This window comes from Staurois parvus, unplaced genomic scaffold, assembly GCF_062004578.1.
Source record: "Staurois parvus isolate SC_StPar_1 unplaced genomic scaffold, SC_StPar_1.0 ptg000436l, whole genome shotgun sequence".
Lineage (NCBI taxonomy): Eukaryota > Metazoa > Chordata > Amphibia > Anura > Ranidae > Staurois > Staurois parvus.
Window position 1 is genome coordinate 1,165,733 of NW_028318232.1, and position 18,521 is coordinate 1,184,253.

At 41.2% G+C, this 18,521-nt stretch overlaps 1 protein-coding gene across 2 annotated transcripts in view; it reads right to left on the minus strand.

The window, feature by feature from the left end:
• The window catches only part of ATF7IP (activating transcription factor 7 interacting protein), a 142,394-nt gene that overhangs the window by 73,894 nt on the left and 49,979 nt on the right, over positions 1-18,521 (minus strand). The window contains exons 1-3 of one of the 2 annotated variants that reach the window (XM_089687694.1): positions 16,425-16,503; positions 8,553-9,925; positions 3,159-3,248 (exon numbers count right to left, since the gene is read on the minus strand). In XM_089687694.1, the coding sequence (XP_089543820.1) occupies positions 3,159-3,248; positions 8,553-9,918 (1,456 nt within the window). In that variant the 5' untranslated portion in view covers positions 9,919-9,925; positions 16,425-16,503. Of the gene's footprint in view, positions 1-3,158; positions 3,249-8,552; positions 9,926-16,424; positions 16,504-18,521 lie in introns of those variants that run through there. The other variant, XM_089687693.1, reaches the window with a different exon arrangement.

The window sequence follows — 18,521 nt, forward strand, 5'->3', positions numbered from 1 at the left end:
TTTGCATCTCATTTGGAAACAAAGGACCCAGAGTATGGACACCTCCCTCCCTGGACGTTTGTATCTTGAAGTCCAGTGTGAAGTTTCCACAGTCTGTGTTGATTTGGGGAGCCATGTAATCTGCTGGTGTTTGTCCACTGTGCTTCATTAGGTCCAGGGTCAACGCAGCCGTCTACCAGGAGATTTTGGAGCACTTCATGCTTCCTTCCGCAGACAAGCTTTATGGGGATGCGGACTTCATTTTCCAGCAAGACTTGGCACCTGCCCACACTGCCAAAAGTACCAAAACCTGGTTCAATGACCGTGGGATTATTCGCCTGACCTGAACCCCATAGAGAATCTATGGGGCATTGCCAAGAGAAAGATGAGAGACATGAGACCGAACAATGCAGAAGAGCTGAAGGCCACTATTGAAGCATCCTGATCTTCCATAACACCTCAGCAGTGCCACAGGCTGATAGCTTCCATGCCACGCCACACTGAGGCAGTAATTGCTGCAAAAGGGGCCCAAACCAAGTACTGAGTACATATGCATGCTTCTACTTTTTAGAGGTCCGATATTGTTCTATGTACAACCCTTGTTTTATTGATTGCATGTAATATTCTAATTTTCTGAGATTATGGATTTGGGGGTTTTCATAAACTGTAAACCATATACCTCACAATTATGACAAATCACGGCTTGAACTATCTTGCTTTGCAGGTAATGTCTCATATTAAATTTCACCTTTTAAGATGCATTACTGAAATAAATGAACTTTTGCACGATATTCAAATTTTTCGAGTTTCACCTGTAGGTCACGTTGATATGGGTCATTTGCCTGTTGTCATATGATTGTTTTGTAATTTGTTTGTATTTCTCATGCTCCCTCAATTTTTGCATAATGTTCATGCATGGTTTCAGTATTTTGCCTTATTCTTTTCAGTGTGCTCTTCTCCAGCTCTGCTAGGCCTCTACCCCGATTCCCATTGACGCAACTGGCCTGGCAGCATACACACCACCACTGCTTCGCCCCCTGGGGGACATCATGCAAAACTCTGTTTCCTATATCCTTATTCACACACTTAATGTCTCACAATCAGTAGATTGATTCCAGATTTCCTGCTGTGCCTACTCAGTTGCCCCTACCCCCCTCCCAGAATACACTACCGCCGGATGATTTAGCCATACACTTTATACCATATATCCCCCTTTACAAAGAGACTGCTGAGAGATACTCTCACCCACCCCTTTCAAAGATCTAGGGCTCCCCCTGAATGCGGTGACTCCCCATTTGGATCTATGCCACTCTCGTTCCCCACACAGTAGGCTCTGTGAGCGGTTACTGATCACTTCCAGTAAATCTCTTCCTGTCTCATTTTTGACATAGTTGGTCTATTCTCACTTCCAAAACCTCTTTTCTCTCTCTTATTCCCCCCTTTCTTACTGACCAATCCTGTATACTCCCCCCTCCCATCTCCTTCCCGCCCCCCCCTCTAACCCCAACCCCCCCCCCCCCTTTTTCCCCCAACCCCCATCGATTGCCCTTCTATACAACCCTATTGGAGGGAGGTGCATCAAATTACTTCCTCAGTCTCCACCCTCGAATACACTGCGGCCCAGCTTCTTCATCACACCTCCCTCCCTGGACGTTTGTATCTTAAATTGTTAGCAGTGCATATGATCAATGCTGCTAGACTCTGTATTCCTGTCCTGTGAGGCTCTACTAGTGTCCCTTCAGTACGTGATTAGCTTATCCGCCTTGGTATAATTGCGGATATGGAAGAATTGATCACTACGTCTTAGGACAATCCTACAAAAATTTTCCCACACCTGGTCCTGTTGGATTCACTTTCAAACTACCTCGGAATACCATAGCCTTATGGGCACTCCCCACCAGCATTCTACCCGAGGAGAGCTCAAGTTGAGAATAACGCATATATACCCATAGGCGCTCTCTCTGACCCCTTTACATTGTACGTCTACAAATCCCGATCTGTCGCTGGGACCGTAGCGCTGCATTATATAAAACAGATGGCATTGGTTTTGATCGGGCTCTTTCTCAAGGGTTTGCGAGTACTTCACGGTCTATACTATAACTCACCGTCCCCCTTCCCCCTCCCTCCTATTGCGTTACCAAACCTCCTCTCTCTGCAATCTTCCCCTGCCCCTTCTCTGCCACTGTACCTCATCTCTTCCCCTTAGTTTCCTTTTCATACCCTTCACCAACCCCTCCCTCCTCACACTTCTCTCCCCCCCCCCCCCCTTTTTTTCCCCTCTCTTTTTCCCTACCTCTCATGCTCCTCTCTCTCTCATCTATGATTCTCTCTCCTTTCCTTCCGTACTTTTTTTCCTGTACCCGTTCCTCGGCCGATTTCTGTGATACTCCCGTCTGTCATCCTGGTTGCAACTACTTTTCTTGCACTTTTCCGAAGTCCCCACTGCCTATACTAACACAGCTTGCAAGGCAACATGCCCTTCATCGCGCAGGACCCTGCCTTGTTTAATTTACAATGCACCGTATGTCATTTGGGGATTACGGTGTGGGGTTGTTTTTCAGGGCTTGGGCTAGGCCCATTCATTCCAGTGAAGGGAGCTCTTAAGGCGTCAGCATACCAAGACATTTTGGACAATTTCATGCACTGTTTGTGGGAAAAGTTTGGGGATGGCCCCTTGCTATTCCAACGTGACTGCGCACCAGTGCACAAAGCAAGGTCTATAAAATAGATGGGTGAAAGTTTGGGGTGGAGGAACGTGACTGGCCTGCACAGAGTCCTGACTAAAACCCGACAGAACACCTTTGGCATGAATTAGAGCAGAGACTGCGAGCCAGGTCTTCTCATCCGACATCAGTGCCTGACCTCACAAATGCGCTTCTGGAAGAATGGTCAAACATTTCCATAGACTCTGAAACCTTGCAGACAGCCTTCCCAGAAGAGCTGAAGCGGTTATAGCTGCAAAGAGTGGGCCAACTCAATAGTGAACCCTACGGACTAAGTCTGGGTTGCCATTAAACTTCATGTGTGTGTAAGGGCAGATGCCCCAAATACTGATAGGGAGATAGAGATGAGATCTATCTCACACACAGTGTGTGAGATACATATAGAGATATACTATCCCCAGGCCCAGCCTGGATTACCAAGATATACACTTTAATAAATCACTGTTAAATACTTACTCTTCTCTGTTTCTGTATCACTTGCATTTTCCTGTGGTTTCTGTTGCTCTTCAGCTACTGCTGCTTCTGTTGAAGTAAGTTTACTAGAATCTACAAAAAAGTAGAAAAAGGACTAGAATTAGATTTATGGTAATATTACTTCCCAATTTCAAAAAGATACAAAGCTACAGTATATTGCTATATACTTAAACCACTTGCATACCAGCTCCTCCTGTTTAGAAGGATGAATCGGCATGCACATTAGAGTAATTCTTGCTTACATCATTGCTTTAAATTATTTATGCTGTCATTTAATATTTAGCATCAGCATGAGCTTAAATAATTGCAGTTAAATAAAGTTAAAAAATCTTCATACCAATCTAAATTATTTCAAGGGAAACTACATACGCCTTGAATATATAGAATTTGAGCATTCACCTGACCTGCAGAGAATCTAGTAGTCCAGGAACACCAGCTGCTGAAAATTAAGAATTGATTTGCCGAGTCTGGAGAACTGCATAAACTCCACATCAAAGCCCCACAAAAGACAATATAGGATTCTCCCTCATCCCTCTCTCATTCTCCTCTAAACCCATCCTGCAAGGTCTTTATTGTCCTCAACTGGTGAAGCGCATTATACTCCCCAAAACCTCCAACTAGATCCCTTCCCAATGCAGTTTCCTGGTGCCACCGATTCCCTAATCAGTCAGTCAGTCTCCTTGCTAGAATAATCCCTCCTCCTTCTAGATCCTGAAAGGGCCTTGCCACAGGACACCCAATTAGAAGTGTCCACATCACTCACGCAGCAATGTGGACACCCAAAGAAGGAACTCACCAGAAGTAAACAGAAGAGACTGTAGTGTCACATGACGGACGTTAAGTAGAAAGCTTTTTTTCCCCCTCTTAATCACAGAAATCAGAGGAGAAGAATTGAAGGGGGGCAGGCAATCTTTAGTCTTGAGAAGAACTTCAGTACAACTCTTATGCCTAAAAATGCAACCGATTCGCCTATTCTACCAGCTAATAGTAATTTATAGATTAAAGTGGTATTAAAACACAAAAAAAATATAATGCAGCTTATCGATCCTTAAATGTTGCAACTGAATTTGTTTTCTTTAATTTTTTTGTCACCTGGTGATTCTGCCAGTAAGACTTGTCTTAGGACCTCTCTCTCTACTTTGGATGGAGGCACACCAGAGACATCTTTGGGCAACAGCATAGTAAATCTGGGGAGAGGACAGCATTAGATGCACTTAAGCAATAAATTAAAGCTAACTGTAAAGCGCTGAGCAAACTGTTAGCGCTATATAAATCCTGTATAATAATAATAATAAAACTAAAGCTAACACTAAGCAGTTACAGCAACAGTTTTTATTTTTTAATATAGCAGTGATCTGTTGCAGCAAAAGAATGGCTAGACAAAGCTGAATCAGCACTGCCTGAACTTTCTTACTGACAGGAAGTGGCATGACATCACTCCATTTTTAACAAACACAATATGGAAGAACTGTATTTGTATTGCCTGTTACACAACGCTCCTATGAAGCTATAAGTAGCAGGATCAGAAATCCAACAGCTAAAAAGGTTAAGCATTAATGGGTTCCAGTGCCCATGTTAGTCGCTGGAACAAATACCTCCTGTCCCAATGCAGTTGTAAGATGGTACCTGGGTACCAAGGTGCTAAGACCAAAGCAGCAAACGCCTACTGGAAGCAAAAGTGTTAGAAAGTTGCATAACGGTCATTTAATATATCTTTTGGGTGTGGAGCATTTTTATATGTATTGCATACATTACCATTTATCCCTATGTTGTGTTTTGCTAAAACCGATCACGGAACAGGCAAGATTTTGTTTTCTTTTTAATGCATCACATCAATACACAAAAGGTGCGACTGTGTGGCTGGTCTGGTTTTGACCAACCTCACCCCAAATTCATGTGATCCTTATCAGTTTCTTATTGGGGCGGAGAAGAGTTGCTCATTTGATTATCTCCCTATAAATTTAGACCAGCTTATGGGGGATGTCACAGATGGGGGGCATTTTTCCTGCGTGAGTACACTTTCTGCTGGAGTGTGAAGCAGCAGTTGAACAGAGCAGTTCAAAAAGCAGGATAACTCAAGCAGCAAGAAGATACAACAAAGAACTCTACTGCACGCTGAAGGGACTGCAAGCAAACACCCTGGGAAACATCTCCTACAAACGTTTGATTCCCACTCCATGTACCTTTTTAATATGCCGCCTCTACTCCATTTCATATTACTATCCTCTGTTCTCAAAATCTCATTTCTTTACCCCTCTGCTCCACCTGAAAGCTTGTACATCTCACCCTCACTGCTACCATCTCCCTACTACTGCTCTCATCACCTCCTGCTGACACTTTACTCACCTGCTGACCCAAACACCAGGACAGGAAGGCATGTGCACTCATACATCCCGCTCTCATTTTACTTTCTTCACCCTCCTCCTAACCGCTGGGGATATCTCCCCAAACCCTGGTTCTCCAGTATCTCACCCCAACACCAGGCACCCTTCTTCCTACAGGAAAAGCCGCAATCCACGCAATTTAATCTCAATCCTCGTGCTCCTAAAAATCACCCTCCCTTTTTCATGTGCACTCTGGATTGCCCACTCTGTAATAAGCTCACCTATGTCCATGACCTTTTTAGTCTCCCACTTCCTTAACCTACTAGCAATTACAGAAACCTGGCTTTAAGCAACAGATTTTGCTTCTCCCACAGCACTTTCCCAGACCCAGTGGTCAAAAAGGTGGTGGAGTTGGTTTGCTTCTATCCCCACTGAGCACCTTTCAAGTCCTCCATAACCCTCCCTCTCTATCCTCTTCTTTCTAGACTAACTGCATTCGGCTGTTTTCTCCTATTTCTCTGAGGATTTCAGTGATCTACTGGCCTCCTGGATCGGTGTCCCACTTTAATGACTTCACTGCCTGGTTACCCTACTTCCTTTCCTCAAAATCTCCAAGAATGATAGGGGGCGTTTCAAACATCCCCATTAATGTGAACCCAGCTACATCACAACTCATCTTTGACAATGGACAGTCCTCCACTCGCACTGATGGGAATACATTAGACTTTGTTTTCTCCCATCTTTGCACTCCCTATAACCTCACAAACACCCAGATTCCTCTGAAGATGACACTGAAGTTGATGAGATTGTGTATCAAACACCTATCCCTCCGAACAGCAAAGATCTACCCGCAGAAACCTTCACAACTTAAACCCTTCTCTTGTCCACTCTGCAACTGACCACCTCTATGGACAGAATGTCTCCCCTGTCCTGCCCTGACCTGGCCACTGATGTCTACAACATTTCGCTTTCATCCACACTAGGCTCACTTGATCCTTTAACTACACGAAGTATCAGGCCCCAACCATTACAACCGTGGCAGACTGACACCAGAATTCTTAAGCGACATAGTCGTGCACTGGTGCGATTGTGGCGTAGAACCAAATATCACCAAGCATTCACCCTATATAAATCTGCTCTCTTAACATACAATTCCTCCCTCCATGCTGCCAAACAAGCCTACTTTGTCACTCTTATTAATACATTGTCATCCAGTCCTCGCTGTCTCTTTACCACTTTTAACTTTCTCCACCTCCACCCAGTACCTCACTCACTGCTTACGAGATTGCAAATAATTTCAAAAACAAGATTGATGCAATTCGTAGGAGCATTTCCTCTGCACAGACATCCATCCCACTTGGCATACCTTATACTAAACCTCCCTCAACACTTTCCTCTTTTGACCTTGCTACTACCTAAGAAGTCACTAAGTTTTTCTCAGAAGCCTGTCTCACCTACCTACATCCTGGATCCTGTCACCTCACAACTACTATGGTCACCCTCTTCTTCCATCCTATGCTCCCTCAATCACATCTTCAATCTCTCCCTCTCTAATGGTGCCTTCCCCACCCCTCTAAAGCATGCACACATCACTCCCATAGTTAAGCCCTCGCTGGACCCAACGAAGCCTGAGCTGCTACCTCACAACCACCTTCTTGACACTTTACAGTCCGGCTTTCACTCACTACACTCCACTGAAACTGCCCTACTAAAAAACGCACTAATGAACTGCTAAAAACAATGGCCACTACTCTAGACTCTTACTACTTGACCTCTCTGCAGTTTGATACAGTTGACCATCCCCTCCTCAAAAAACTCCACTCTTAGCCTCCGAGACTATGCTCTCTCCTGGTTCTCCTCCTACCTATCGCAGCTCTTTCAGCGTTACCCATTTCTGGCTCCTCCACTCCACCTTTCTGTAGGGGTCCCTCAAGGTTCTGTCCTTGGATCTCTTTTCTCCATCTACACCTCCTCCCTTGGTCATTTGATAAACTCCCATGGCTTGAAGGATCATCTCTATTCTGATGACACACAATCTTATCTTTCTACTCCTCACCTCTTCAGTCTACTCTCTCATTACTAACCTAATAAGTGACATATCGGCATGGATGTCACTCCGCTTCCTCAAACTTTCTAAAACGGAGCTCATACTATTTCCTCCAGCCCGTGCCCCCTCCCCTGACTTCTCCATCAAGATCAATACAAACGTCAGTCCCTCCCCTCATGACAGGGTACTAGGTGTAATCCTAGACTGTCCTTTCAGCCCCAAATCCAATCACTGTCCAAATCTTGTAGACTTCACCTCTGCAACATCTCCAAGATACGACAGTTCTTAATCTCTGAAACCACTAAACAACTTATTCGCTCCCTGGTTATCTCTCGCCTTGACTTTTGTAACTCCCTCCTCATTGGCCTACTTCATCGCAGGCTATCCCCGCTTCAGTCTATAATGAATGCTGCTGCCAGACTCATCCACCTTACTAACTGATCCATATCTGCCATCCCTCTCTGCTAATCCCTCCACTGGCTTCCCATTGCCCAACAAATAAAATTTAAAACAATAACATAAAACCATTTATAATTCTGCCCCAAATTACATCACCAATCTGGTCTCCAAATATCACCCAAACCATCCTCTCCGCTCCTCCCACGACCTCCTGCTTTCTAGCTCCCTCGCCTCTTCCTCCCATGCTTGTCTACAGGACTTCTCCAGAGCCTCCCCCATCTTCTGGAACTCTCTACCCCAATCTATCAGACTATCGCCTACTCTACCCACTTTTAGGCGATATCTGAAAACCTCTCTTCAGGGAAGCCTATCCTGCCTTCAGCTAAAAACTGAATCTTTTATTCCTCCTACCAGTCCATCCTCCACAGTTACCTTTTATATCACCAGCCCCTCTTTCAGACTGTAAGCGCTAAGGAGCAGGGCCCTCCTAACCCTCTTGTAGTGAACTGTATTGTTGCTATATTGTCTCCCTTTATATTGTAAAGCACTGAGCAAACTGTTGGTGCTATACAAAGCCTGTATAATAATACATTAAAAACAATTTACCTTGATCACTGTTGGCTGCGATTTCTTGGGCTGGTGCAATTTCACAGGGTTCTTCTTCATCAGAAAGAACTAAAAATGCCTCACTTGGTAAACTTTCACTGACATCATTTTTGCTAGGAGAATCAGTAGTATTTTCAACCTTTTCTGGATTAGCAACAGAATTTTCAGAGCTCAATACAGACTTAGAAAAACACTGCAAATCATCCTGCACTGGTGCCAGCTTTTCTAGAATAGGTATAATTTCATCTGTTTCCATAGCATCTAGACATTCTACTCCAGAACCTTGCTCCAATTCTGAAACGGTTTTATCAAGAGAGACTTCTTCAGCTAGAGGTGGAGTCTGCTCTACAGATTTCAAAGTATGGTCAACCTCCATACTGCTGGATATGGCTTCTTCACCAACATCCTCCTGTAATGATGAAATGTCCTCAGTTTTGCATTCATTTTTTTTCTCAGAACACTCAGATTCTTCCACATCCATATCAATCATGTTTTCTTGTAGATTTATTGACTCTACAATTTCCTCCTCCTCCTCCTCGTTATTTTCAGCTTCTTCAGAGTTTTGTATTTCACTGGCATGAAAGTCTTTTTCATTTTCCTGATGGTCCTTATCTGAACTCTCCTGGGTTTCTACGTTACCACAAGATATACTCTCTGCATCAAGAGACTCAAGGGCATGCATATCTGACAGGGTCTCTGCTTTATCAATAGGTATGTTCTCAAATGTGCCTGTATCTGCACACTCTTTTTCAACAGATGTTTCCACAGGATTTACGTCTTCTGAATCATTTAAGGATTCTTCAACAATGCCATCATCCTCCATGGGAATGTTTGAGTGAGAGTGTCCTTCTGAAGACTCGTCATCAGGTAAGCTCTCAAGCAATGGCAATCCTTCTGAAACAATTTGGTCATTAGTCGCAGGGGTTGAATTTTTTTCATCATGTATTGGATCACTGTTATCCACAGAGGTCTGAATAGCTTCTTCACATGTTACATTCCTGCTTGCATCTTCACAAGCTATACTTTCAGGAAGATTAAGTTCAGCTGGCAGCTTACTAACCTGGTCAACATTTCTTAAGCCATCCTTAAGGTCAGACAGGTTGACTTTCACAACATGCCTGTTGTCACAGTTAATATCTATGATACCATTTAGATCACTTTTTTCCTCCAAAGAGTCTGTTTCATTATGAACAGAATTCATGTCTGAATCACCATTTTCATGGTTTCCGTTAACAAGTTTCAGCTCCGTAGGTTTCAACAGGTCCTCTTTAACTTTGTGTATAGCTTCTAACTGTTGACGATCACTTGTTTTCATTGTTTTACGAGCTTTAAAGACCTTTTTTTGGGGTTCTTCTGCAGCATCCATCTTAAACCTAGATTTAGAAAAAAGATTGTTTAAAATGTGATCATGAATGTGTGCTCACGCACAATAAACATTATTAGAATGGTATTTTGCAAGCAAATTCACATCTTTTCACAAAGTAATTTGCCAATGGAACATCTCAGATTATACATTTCTCTTCAAGAACATATTCTGCAGAATACAAGAAAAAATATTTACAAACTAAGATGCATATGCAACCGTTCTGCAAAAATCAACTTTACTGTCAGATGAGCCAATCTAATGACATCATCCCTTATTCACAAATTGGGTGCACAGATTTTCCAATCCATGGACAACCCAAGTGCAAGCCAGACCTAAAAAAAAAAAAAGAAAAAAAGAAGAAGAAGTGTAACATTGCAAACAGACAGGCTTCTATATTAAAGAAGAAGAGGCATGCAATTTATTTTACCTGCCTGTTCGCAATCTTCAGAATGTACACAGAGTTGTGCCTGAGCAACTCACTTGACATTCCGTCAAAGTGCCTGTGTGCAAGGATTGTTGGATTTCTGTGCGTGCACAGGAGTGACGACATCCTGCACAGGTCATTCAAGGCGGCTGAAGACTGACGCCCAGAAGAAGGCAGGGAGAAGATCCCAGCATTTTGCGGGCATCAAACTGTTGGAGCTAAAATGTATTTTTAAATTTAGTTCTTTAAGCCTTCACACACACAAAATGCTGTTCTACTGTAATGATTTTAACTTTAGAATAGGTCTAATACACACTGTCATGTCAGACAGGGATATAACAGGAGGTTACAATCTAATACTGATCTTCAAAGACAGACAAGAATTGTACAAGTTCTGGATAAGCGCATTAGAAATGTGGGTATTGGTCCGTTAGAGGAAATCTATCCTTTTATGCAGACAATACTGTGTCCTCTTTAGGGACACAGCATCTTCCCTGCAATCAGCCCTGTGGCTGAGAGAGGAGTTCAGCTCCTTCTCAGGGATTTAAATGAACTGTTCTGCTTACCCCTTCACAACCAAAAGAAGAGACAAAACGCCACTTTGTTTTGTTAATGGGATCAAATACTTTATTAGTTTAGAACTTTGGTTCAGCGGTAATACGCTGCTTAGACAAGTGACCGAAAGATGTAACACTTGGAAATCTCTTTGGTTGAGTTCCCAAGGCAGAGCTGATTTTCTAAAAATGGTTTTCTTACCAAAGTTTACCTACTTCTTTAGGACCTCAACCCCCAAACCTAAAACTTAAATGGATGTTATTTTCTTTGTCTGGGCTGGGAGGACCCCCAGACTTTCAAGAGAAGACCTTGAAGAGCCAGTTCTCCCCGACAATTTTAAATTATACAACTAGGCAGCTAGTTATGTGGTGACATTGAGGCAGCCCTTTTGGAATTGTACGCTACACTACTCAATCTGGGTTTAGAGGCATTCAATACAACTCTAATGTCATTCTTCCTATGCAAACTACCCCCGTGAAGTATGGACTAAAGCTAGGACTAAAGTATTGCACCAACATTCTCTCTGCATACCCCTCTGGAGAAACACTACTCATTCGCACATCTCAGTGATAATAGATCCAGAGGTCTGGGACAGCTGGGGCATTGAGATCTTTAAACACATCATTTTGGGTGGGAAGTTAATGGAATTTCATGATTTAAAATGTTTCAGCTACCCAATTGGAGGTTTTTCCTGATTCCTGCAATAAAAGACATGCAGGTTGGAGGGTGAGGGTGGAAACAGGCCATCACTTAAAACGTATGTATTTATGCAGCTTTCTATGCAAGAAGGGAGACTACTGGCTACCTGCAGCTCCCCTTGCCACAGAAAAACCATTTACATTTTTATGCCTATATAGGTCTGTGTGCAGATAGCCCAATTTTGACTGCAATGTATCTTTAAACAAAATACAGTTAGTAGGTTTAAATACACAAAAGGCCTGTTAAAACCATGTTAACTCAGAAAGCCATAATAAATTCTTGTAAAAAATGAGGGTGAAAAATCTGTATATAATTGACCCCATTTGTGGCTGTAACAGTCATTCTGCCAGGCCTTAAATAAATCTCCTTCCCAATTTTAAAATAAGAGGTAGCCTATTGGCCTCCCACTACCAATTCTGGCACATCAATCAAGACATACTTTGTCCCTAAAAACTTTTTTAAAAATTATCCTGCGTAATCAATAAGGGTTAAAAAGACAGTGTTTGTATGTACTCCCAAGTTCACACAAGCAACCAGTACTTTAGCTCTGAAAGGTTGCCTAGAAACAGCAGAGGAAAAGATCTCAAGCTAAATGCACAGGCATACTTATGGCCATGATCACAATCTTTACTTTACTTACAAATCTCCAAATTTTGCTGTACAAATATACTTGCACAATTCCTCTCAGAGGTTATATGCGCAATTCAACAGCTTGCTAATTAGGACTGAACCAAATAACCACTAGCGTGCTGCATTTAAAAAAAAAAATCTACACTGAATAAATGCTTATTAAACTCATATCCTTGCAATTACATAACATATTTGTGATCCCTCACATTGTAAAACAACCCATTCAGTTTCAAACAGAAATAAAAAAAACAGGCAAAACCTTTGGTAATATATGAATACATATAAAAACACTTGTTTTCCCTTTTTTCTAAGTGATCACACAATCTCTATTCTTGGCTGCATAAGGGGCTGTGGAGGAGAAACTGCAGTACAATGGTCTTCTTCCCAGTGAATGGCTGTGTGTGTAAGGGGGAGTTGAAAGGCCTGATCATTGGAGGACAGCAGGCAGAGTTCCAGCAGAGCTACAGAACTGACCATGCTGTGCACTGATAACTACTGTTGTCAGCTTTTAATAGGAAAGAGGGAATGGCAGGAACACCAGGTATTTTACACAATGGAAGCAATACAAAGAACAGGATAAATTTTTATACAAGTACATGGCACAGCAGGCACATCAGGAATATGAAATGTTGGGTTTACATATTCTTTTCAGGAACACAGGAATTGTTAGAATCCTTAAGACAGCTCAAACTAAAATCCATCGACAAGTACAGGATAACCCTGCCCATACCCATTATGCATCCACTTTGTAGCCTAGAGATACCAATAGCATGAAAAAGATGGGAAGCACCTGTATTCCTGGGGCAAAATATCCAAACAAACAATCTGACAGCCTACGAAGCATTTTCTACATTATACCAAGTTGGTGCATCATATCCATCCGAGCCAGGAAACCTTACCCATTTACTTTTAGCAACAAGGCCCTAAAAGTAGTAATTTGTTGCAGCAAGTCAGCAACGTTATGGACCGTGTCTTCCGTTTGGCAGAAATCCGAGGGTGTGGGTTTGTGTGAACTTTTTGAAACTTCTTGCTGCATAATGCACAAATTTACCATAAGTTAGGTTATTTGGGATAAAGCATCAAGCTAGCCCAAATAGTAAATTTTAAAATGAAATGTAGAAATTCAAAATATTTCTTGGCACAATTTTGGAATCGCAAAGAAAAATTGGGTCTAGTAATAAAAATGTCATCATTAAAACCCAAGTAAAAAAAAAAAAAAAAGAAAATTAAACACCGCTTTGTAATCAAGGGCTTGTTCACACTGCCTGTACAACAAATGCTCAATTTTGTAACATACATGAAGCCGTCAGGTTTGCCCTTAAGTGTGCTGCAGTAAAAAGGTGGTACGATGCATGTCGCATGGTTTATGCTTTATTTGAAGTGCACAAAGTGACCATTCACGTACCTGCACAGCATCAGGTGCAGTGTGCCACAGTGTGTTGACATGTGGTGCCATCCAGTGTACTGCAGAAAAATGTACTTTTCAGAACTACACTATGACAGCATTGTGGAGGAAACAGAACACACAGAAAAAAATTTCTATGTCATTTTTGGTTGGCGTTCTGCTTTAAAAAGTGCACTTAGCAATCATGGGAGCCCAAATTGCTAATCTGATTGCACCATGAGCTATGGTTTTGTCCTTTGGCAGACAAAACAGGATAGTGACATAGGTGTGCATGTTTTTATTTCATTAAATTGTATTAAAAAAAAAAAATACTAAACTCCAAGACCCTAAAATCTATATTGGTCCACTCATAGAATACCTTGCATTTATTAAAAAAACAAAAAAAAAAAAAAACACCACACAGGAATTTGTCGGAATGGTGCAAGTTCGGAATAAAGCAACTACCTTCTGTTTCTGGTGCTGCAAAGATTTCCCACCTGGTATACTGGACAGCGTTTATGTATGTGACAAAAGACTACTATGATGAATGCGAGAATCCTCAGTGGTTTTGAAAATCAATTCCTAGAGTTCAGTTTTAATATATTGCAGATTCTTTGATGTGGTGGCAGCATTTAATTTCATATTTCAGGCCCGCACCCCTTCATTTTCACCTGATGATCCTTCCGGTAACACTATACTTTTAGCTTCATTGGTTGTATGGAAGAGCAGCACTGTCACCCTAAGCTGGTCTCCTGATTTAGACTACAAAACACATGCTCAGCTCATCTCCTCTCCATTACATTGCTTTGTAGTCCACAGAAGATCTCTGGGAAGTCAGAGGTTCAACTGATATTTGTTTAGTGCACGGGAATGTCAAGGACATTGGTCTGCTTGTAAGGGCAACAGGTATGTTTCTGTACTTGCAGAAAATATGCTTTGCCTATATATAAAATAAAAAATTAAACCCTAATGTGGCCACCGCATCCAAGAACTCTAGTAACAAACCAATACTACAATCATAACAATTACCAAATTTTGTCTTTGTACTTCTCTTTTTAGGACCATCCCACAAACAAATAAACCTAATTTTATAAAATCAAATAACCTTTTCTGAAAAAAAAAACAAAAAAACAATTCCAACCATCTACAGCTGCCATATACATTTAATTTTCCTGTCTGCAGCACATCAAGGCAAATGTAGTCCAAAATAAGAAAGAAAAAAAAATCCTCCTGCCAGGACATTGTATTCTGACCGTGGGATCCAAATAACTTGTTATTTTGACAGAAGTTGATCCAACAACTTCTGTGGAGCAGGGAGGGCCACACTGAACAAAATTTGGGCAGTCTCCACTGAACTGGCAAAATTTAGATTTCTCTATGGTCAGCTTTAAATATTGGGGGTTAGGTGAAAAGAACAATTTTCCCCATGTCTTTTGCTACATCCAAGTTTTTTTTTTCCAAGCCCGAATGAAAAAGTTGTACCAGCAAGGCTTGTATTTCCATCTATAATCAGTGTTTGGGATATATGCCCTCTACTTGTCCCGACGATCAAGGTCTCAGACACAGAAAGAGAAATGGAAAGCCAAAGTTTGATTCATCATGGGAATTTAGGCCTCATGCATACAACGTTTTCTCAACTGCTCTAAGAAAAGTCTGGAGTTTTTTTTTTCTGCCTCTAAAACACCCCTGCATGTTGACTATGTATTCACGCACACATAGGCTTTTGGAGAAGTTTAGAGGTAGACGCATTTAGAGGCAAGAGAAAAACAAAAGAATCACTGCCAGCGCATCCCGGAACAGCGTTTTAGCAGCAAGACACTCAATTCCTGTAAATATGTCCAAGTGTGTTAATGCTTGGCACGTTTGGCACTTGAGCGTTATATAATTTCAATGGCCAGAATAACGCTTTGACGTGGCTAAATCCACCTAAGCTCCTTACACACTTACAGGAGTCAAGCGTTTTGATCTTCCTAAATGCCGCTGGCATTTAGGAGAGAAAATCGTCCAGTGTGCATGAGGCCTAAAATTGATGGAAGAATCTACCGACGTGGACACGTTGAAAAGATTTAGTAATACTTCCTGTTCTGTCCCTGGAACAGAAAGTAAAGGAAAGCTGACAGGATAGATAAAAAGCCAAAAACGAAAACAAAAAATAAAACAAATGCCTCACATTCATGCTCAAAGTGTTGGCTTTACAAAAACTAATTTTCCTGACAAAAAAAAATAAAATTATATATATATATATATATATATATATATATATATATATATATATATATATCTCCATCTCTCATGTAAGGATTTGCTCTACTTCCAGCTTTGGGCCAATCAGATTTTTAAAACAGATAGTGTCCACTGGGAACCAAGTACAAAATTTGGGAGCTCAAAATATCTTTAAAATGATATAGATCCACTGATTGCACATGTGGTTTCAAAAAGTTAGAACTTGAATAGTTCAATGCTGCTAAGTGCATGGCTAATATTTCCTTAATGTAGAATGTGCTAAGGCCTACAGACAGGATAGGTCAAAAGCCTGGTTACTAAAAAAGCCAGATAACATTCCTTTTTGCATTTTCCTAAACTCTTAAAAAAAAAAAAAAAAAAACACACAATTTACATTCACACCATCTATATACATACAGCATATACAATACTAATATATTATTGACCCTTTAAATTAAAGTCTAAACAGGCCTCATTTTATCTCAAGCTAAAAGAAACATGTTGGTTAAAACAACTTATACCTTAAACATTCCAGTTTCCTGCATTAGGATCAAAAGGTTAGAACATGGCTTCAAAAAGACAAAAACATACCAGAAAGGGAGCCCCCTGCAGCCATGGTGCCGTCAAAGATCAGCTCTCCCGGCAAATAACTGTAACAGCCTGTCTGATGTCAACTGAACGAATGTTGAATTTGCATAGAGCCTACTATTGGTTTTTGAGCCTGACATTATGCAGACCAATCAAGATCCACAGTAGAGAGCTGACTGCACAAAGGAGGAGGGGATGGAGAAATCTGCCTAGTAACAATAAGACAGGGAAAAAATGTCCCGAGATTTTGATCAGGGTGTGAAAATGGAGGAAATATAAGCCTGATATAGTTTTTAAAGCTACACACACACACACACACTTAGGTACACTATATTATTTACACATGCATTTACAATATTAACTGCATCATGGATAAAGCTTATTGTTAGCAAAAAATCATTTGAGAGGGGGAAAAAAAAAAAAAGAAAAAACCCACTTAGCCAAGCGCTATATGTATTCAATATTTAGCATTTATCTGGCATAGAATGTCACAAATAAATGCAATACGTTAACTTTTAATACAGACAAACTAGATCAACTTCAATTCTCACACCTCACATTCCTTCTGTACTGAAATGTATTGTAATTGTACTGTCTCCCTTATATTGTAAAGCGCTGCACAAACGGTTAGTGCTATATAAATCCTGAAGAATATTAATAATAATAATAATAATAATAATAATAATAAAACGGCATACTTTGGAAAGATTTGTTTACTAAAGACAGAAATTCAAAGGTTACCACACAAAAAATAGGTTATTGCTTTCTTAAAATGTCCATGACTTTTAGGAAGTACAGTCTAAAGGAAAAGGATACTGGCTTAAATCAAGCTTCACTGGTTAATTTAGCTTTTAACCCCCTCTTACCCTTAACACTGGGTTATGCCCAAATATATACACGCTCAGTGAATCCAGCATTGTCCTGCAGTGATCCAACATGGCATGCCAGCGTCTATCCTCACAAGATCGGGAGTTGGTCGTCTCTTCTAGGTTCTTGCAGCCAGCCCCCTGATGACACCACCAGATCCACCCACCTCTAGCCACTTTCTGTAAGCGGAGGATTCCTGGGACAACTGAAGTGGATACATCAGGAGGCTGTTGGAGCAGAGTAAACAATTTTTTCCTGGGCAAAAATGGAGGCAGAGGCGGCTGACAAATATAAAAAATAAATCAATCTTTGAACCTCCCCTTTTTCCAGTGTCCCCCTTTTATCTCCTGACAGTGTGTGGAGTCACTCTGCACATGCTCAATTTTGTGTGTATTGCTAGAGATTTTATTTCTTGGGAGAGTGCATGTGATCAGCACAGGGCCAACCAGCACTCTCCACATAGAGGTCAGGTGTCCTGCATTCTCTTAGACCAAAATGAAAACTCCTACACGCTTTTACATGTGCTTGTTTAGACACTGATAGTCACACTGATGTTATAACTGCTGATAAGAAAAGGTATTTAGCAGTTTCATTTTTTCATTTAGTTTCATTTTTTTGCCATGGTGCTGAAAACCTGCACAACCTAGATGTCAACCTGCTGACAGCCTAAAGATTTACTGCTACTCCCCTACTCTGAACTTCAGCAAAATGGCAGTCTCCAGCAAGAAGATACAGGAGCAATCATGGAGGCAATTTACAGAACACACTAATTTTGGTAGCAAAATTATTTATGTGGAATGTATGTTCCTTACTAAAGAACATTTTTTTTTTTTAATCAAGTTATGGGTAACATTGCACTTTAGGATTTTGGAGAGGAAAAAGGTTGCAAAAGACGTAAAGTGCTCTCTGGGAGTGTTGGTCCAGTTAATTTTGAAAGAAGATTGCTTATATCAATAAGCATATTTATTTTTCATGCAGCTTTTAGGAGAAAACTCTTGGAACATTGCTGGCCTTCACTAAAAGGCCAAACTTTTTTTTATTTTATTTTAGATAGTGTAAAGGGAGGGTTATAACTCTCGTCAGGTTTTTGTGACATCCATGTCCCATTGGGGAGGTTTCCCTTCACTTTGCTCCATAGCTAAAATAGCAAGCAAGAGGAAATCCTTCTAAAGTGAGGAAATCCCAGTATGTCACCAGAGTCCCCAGAACTAGTATTCCCATTGGAGAGTTCCC